This window comes from Gavialis gangeticus, unplaced genomic scaffold, assembly GCF_001723915.1.
Source record: "Gavialis gangeticus isolate Ggan-Ray unplaced genomic scaffold, GavGan_comp1, whole genome shotgun sequence".
In the NCBI taxonomy this organism is placed as follows: domain Eukaryota; kingdom Metazoa; phylum Chordata; order Crocodylia; family Gavialidae; genus Gavialis; species Gavialis gangeticus.
This window is the reverse complement of record NW_017729033.1, coordinates 26,467,159-26,471,774: the sequence shown is the minus strand read 5'-3', so window position 1 is coordinate 26,471,774 and position 4,616 is coordinate 26,467,159. Positions and strand designations below refer to the sequence as shown.

At 45.0% G+C, this 4,616-nt stretch overlaps 1 protein-coding gene across 3 annotated transcripts in view; it reads right to left on the bottom strand.

Moving 5' to 3' along the window:
• The window catches only part of AFAP1 (actin filament associated protein 1), a 184,823-nt gene that overhangs the window by 137,768 nt on the left and 42,439 nt on the right, over positions 1-4,616 (bottom strand). For all 3 annotated transcript variants that reach the window (XM_019526082.1, XM_019526081.1, XM_019526083.1), the window contains exon 3: positions 876-973. In XM_019526082.1, coding sequence (XP_019381627.1) covers positions 876-973 — 98 coding nt within the window. The remainder of the gene's footprint in view (positions 1-875; positions 974-4,616) is intronic.

The following is a 4,616-nucleotide window of genomic DNA, read 5'->3' as shown; positions in this document are numbered from 1 at the left end:
GGTGCAAGCGGTGGGGGGGGGGCAGAAAGGCTAAAGGAGGAAGAAGTGGGCAGGGCAGAGGGCAAGGGGGCCACCTGACCCCCTCCCCAGCGGCTGTTTTTCCTGCTGTAGCAGTGCAGGGTGGGTAAGATTCAAGACAACCCTCCAGTACTTAGATTCTATAACTGAAAAATGATCACAAATTGATAGATTTTCCATATACAGAGTATAATTACTGGGAGGGCAAATCATCATATATTCAGGGCCATTTTATATTCAAGTAAATACAGCACCTTGCAAGCTCCACCTCCCACACATTTCTACACTATAAAACTAGATTTTAGTGAGCGCTCAAACTTTTCCGAAACGATACTTATATATAAATTGGTAACAAATAAGAAAAAGAAAAAAAAGCATTATTTAGCTGTCAAAACAAGTCTTTTCAGATGCTGTTCTCAAAATATGCTTGTACTCTTCAGAATTATTGCCAAGTCAATAACTAAGAAAGATTAAAACTTGCTTATTAGGTCACTTTTCAACAAGACAGCTGTTACCAACTGGAGGATTTTAAAAACAGATCTCAGTCAAGTGCTTATATATTCTAGAGGCAGCTCTGTAATTTTCATTTATTTATTAGGGAATTTCCTGAACTATGGAATGACCTTTGCTGAACAGCACTGAAGTCTTTATAAAAAGAAACTTTATTTTTTCCTGCAAGACAAAATCAGTTGAAGGCTCTAGACCTTTATTTTGTTAATTATATATTACAGAAAGGAAGTTGTATCACATGACACTATCTCTGCCTTGCTCAGAGCAACTTTCCTTTAATTATGTTAGAAGTTATTACAACAGTAGTGAAGAAATATTTTCTAATTATTAGTTACAATAACACTCACCAGCCATTGCTGAGGTATCTCTGGCAGAGGCATCTGAGGAGGGGCAGGTAAGCTATTGGAGACTTCTTGTTTTTGTACATGTTCTTTTATTTCAAAACCTAAAGAAGAGACATACGTTCCACTTAAAAACAGTAATCACTAAAATGGGATGCTGTTCTACCATATCTATCTAATGGGCATTCAATCCATCCATAATTAAGTTCAAAGTACTTCTGAACATCATTTATAAGTAAAACAGAACATTTTAACCTATATTACACTGATATAAAATGGAATATTTTTGGCATCCTAACTTAACCAGTGCAAATCAGAGATTTTTCTACCTTAAAAAATGGCAGAGCAGTGACTAATTAGTGCAATCTTAAATGTCCAGACTACAACCTTTCTTCTCAAACTTATTGCCAGATCTTAATTCACTTTCAAAGCGCCACTGTTAAATGTGTTGCCAACACAATAGGTAATACTCTGATGGTTCACACTTCTAATTAAACAGAATAAATATATACACACAAGAAACTTCCTATAAAAAACAAAGCTAATCTGGTTTGGCCGGATACAGAACTGCTTGGCAAGAAGAGCTGTGCTCAGATCAGGCACCTGGAAACTACACCTGGACTGCCACTGCTTTTCCTTGCGCTCCTTTCCCCCACTGGAGTGGGGGCACCACTTCCAGCTGGTGGGGAGCTGGTCCAGGGCTCCATAGCTAGGAGTTGTGTTGCAGGGACAGAGATTAGAGAAGCAGCAATAGCATGAATGCTGCTTCCAGCTACCCCAGCTCAGCTACCCACTGGCTGGAGGCTGTGCCCATGATCCAGCTGGAGAGCATGGGACTAGAAGCAATTCCTAGCTGCCTTGCCCCAATATGGGAGCAGGCAAACCCCAGGCGACTGATGGTCTGCCAAAGCCCCTGGCTCAAGTTGGACTGGAGCAAAGATAGTCTGGTCCACATCTTGTCAAGGTTGCTGGCTGCTGCATTCATGGATCTAAATGGTCAAAACTTAAACAATTTTGCCAGACAGCTTACTAGCTAAAAGGCTAGAAATTTAATGCATCGCACTGGAGCCCAGATTCAGAAAGAACCCTTGTTCAAACTCAGAGGTTGCACACCGAATCACTGGTTACCACATTAGAAGATATCAACGAAAGAAGCAATAAGTGGAGAGATTCACGGAGATTCGCCTTTGTAGGATTTTCTTCATTCAAGCTTGGCTGTTTTTTATGAGGGTTATAGATTTGAAAAGCCCTCACGGGAACACATTTTCCTTAGTGTAACTACCCCTGGAAAAAGAAAAGTATTAACCTCTGACCGTTGGTCATAAAGAGGGAAAAACTGACTGGTTCTGGGATTCTAAGGTGGGAATCCCAGTCAAAACTTGAGCACTTCATAGAAACATGGTATAGTTCATCAAAAAATCAGATGGGGAGATTAGGGTGCATTGTGTTGGCATACATTCTGTCAATGCAGTTGCAGCCTGCTTAGTGCTTACCCCTTGGGCTGAATTTTGTTCCTAGCATTTTGTTTACTTTTTAAATATATATTTACACAGCCAAATGGACATCGTTTGGCCAAAGCCATATGAGTCTCAAAAGTGTAATCAATGATGAAATGTTTCCTGTCATAACAATTTAGTCCCACTGGGTGTGAAGTAATGGAAAGGAAAAACAAAGCCGATAAAGTAAACTGACGAAGTGCCAGAGATTCCTCTTTCTTCTTAAAAATCTAGTTTAGAGATTTTTCTTGGGAAATATTCCAAAATAATGTATTTTGAAAAATGTTACAGCTGAGCTGTGACTCTTTATGGGGAACAACTGTATGTTAAAATTTTTTACCCATATCTAACTGTCTGTTCTGTTTTAATGGTAACAAGAAAGGGATTTCTTACTAAGAAAAAAATCAAAATTAGTCATACTGAATATATAAACCTAGATTTCCTCAAGTTTTTAATACTTTTCTGTTTGATAGTAGCCAAACTGTATGCCCTAATAACCCATCATTTATTCCAGGGGTCTCAAAGATATGGCCCATGGTACTGCCTGCAGGCCTTGGGTCGCTGCCTGCCACATATAGCTTGTGGGGCATGGAGCCGGACCAAGGCACATATTGCATGCGGGGCCACTTCAGGACATGTGATGCATGTGATGCCCAAGTCAGATTGGCCCTGCGTGCTGAATCTGGGACTGGTCCAGATTGGTCCCTCAGACCAGTCCCCTGTACTGTGTACGGCGTGCCAGGCTGGGACCGGCAGAGGTGGATTAATATACAGGCCCACAGGGCTCGGGCCCAGAGGCCCCTGCATGCTTGGGTTTCCTTGGCGAACAGTGGGTTTCCCCTTGCAGGCAGGCAGCATTTTAGCCTGCAAGAGGTCCTGTTTGGGGCTGCCCAGATCAAGATGCAGGGGGCACTGTGTGCATGTGCATGGCCATACATACACACATGGCCAGGAAGACAGCCAGGCAGTATGAAGAGCAGCTACCTGCAGGTAAGTCTATGCAGGGGAAAAAGGGTTGGGGGCAGGAGGGGGGCAGATCAAGGCCCCCATGGTGAGGGAGGGAGTGGGAAGAGCAGGGGCTGGGAGTGCTGCCCTGCCAGAGTGCTCCATGGAATCTGGGGCTGGGGTGGGGAGTGGGACAGAGCCACAGGTGGCTCATCCAGAGGGTGCATCCCATCACTGTGTGCACCCCCCAAGGGTGGCATGAGGGGTATGTGCCCCCCCCCCCCGATTTATGCATGGGGCAGATGCAAGCTGCTCACTGCGGACTTGGGGCTCTCTGCTCTGCTGCCTTTGCCCTGGGAGCCCTGTGCTAGCCATGCACCCCTGCCCGCCCGGGAGCAGTGGCAAGTGTGCCTCCTGTTGCTGCACAGTCAGGAGGTACATGGCCAGTGTGGGGCCCCGCGGGCAAAAGCAGCAGAGCAGAGAGCCCTAAACCCACAGCGAGCAGCCCACATCCACCTTCACCCTGCTCAGCTCCACTCCAGCTGTGGCGGAGGGAGGTGGGGATGGGGAGCAGGAAGGATAGGCGGGCACGTGCCACCCCACCCCCGGCACAGCCAGGTCCATTCAGCCTCCTTTGGGGGGCACGGAGGCCTGCCCCACCCTACGCAGCAGCAGCACCAGGAGGGTGAAAGTGAAGTCTCAGTTTCATAAAGTGAAACAAACAGTGTTGACTGAATTTTTGTTTGGAACCTTCAGTTTGTTCAAACCAAGCAGCAGGGAAATCGAAAGGGGAATTTCAAGATATATGAAAATATATATATATAGTTTACCATATTCATAGATTCATAGATTGTTAGGCGCTGGAAGGGACCTTGTGGATCATCGGGCCCAGTCCCCCTGCAGTAGGCATGAAAAGACAACTGGGGTCAAGTGACCCCAGTGAGGTGACTGCCCAGTCTCCTCTCGAAGGCTTCCAGGGTAGGTGACTGCACCACCTCTGGAGGGAGTTTATTCCACAGTCTGGACACCCTGTGAAGGAGTATTTCCTGGAATTGAGCCTGAAGTGGCCTTCCAGGAGTTCGTATCCATTGCTCCTGGCCTCTCTCAGGGGTGCCCTAGTGAGCAGCTGTTTACTGATTTCTCGGCGGGGGGTGTTTATTTATTATATATAAATATTTAGCTAAAATTAGCTAATAAAAATTAGCTAAAAGAAAGTTACAGTTTATGTGTTTCAGGGAAGTGGTACTATCACCGCTCAAAAAAATCTTTATAAATTTCTACACCTTTAAAAAAAAAAAAAAAAAAA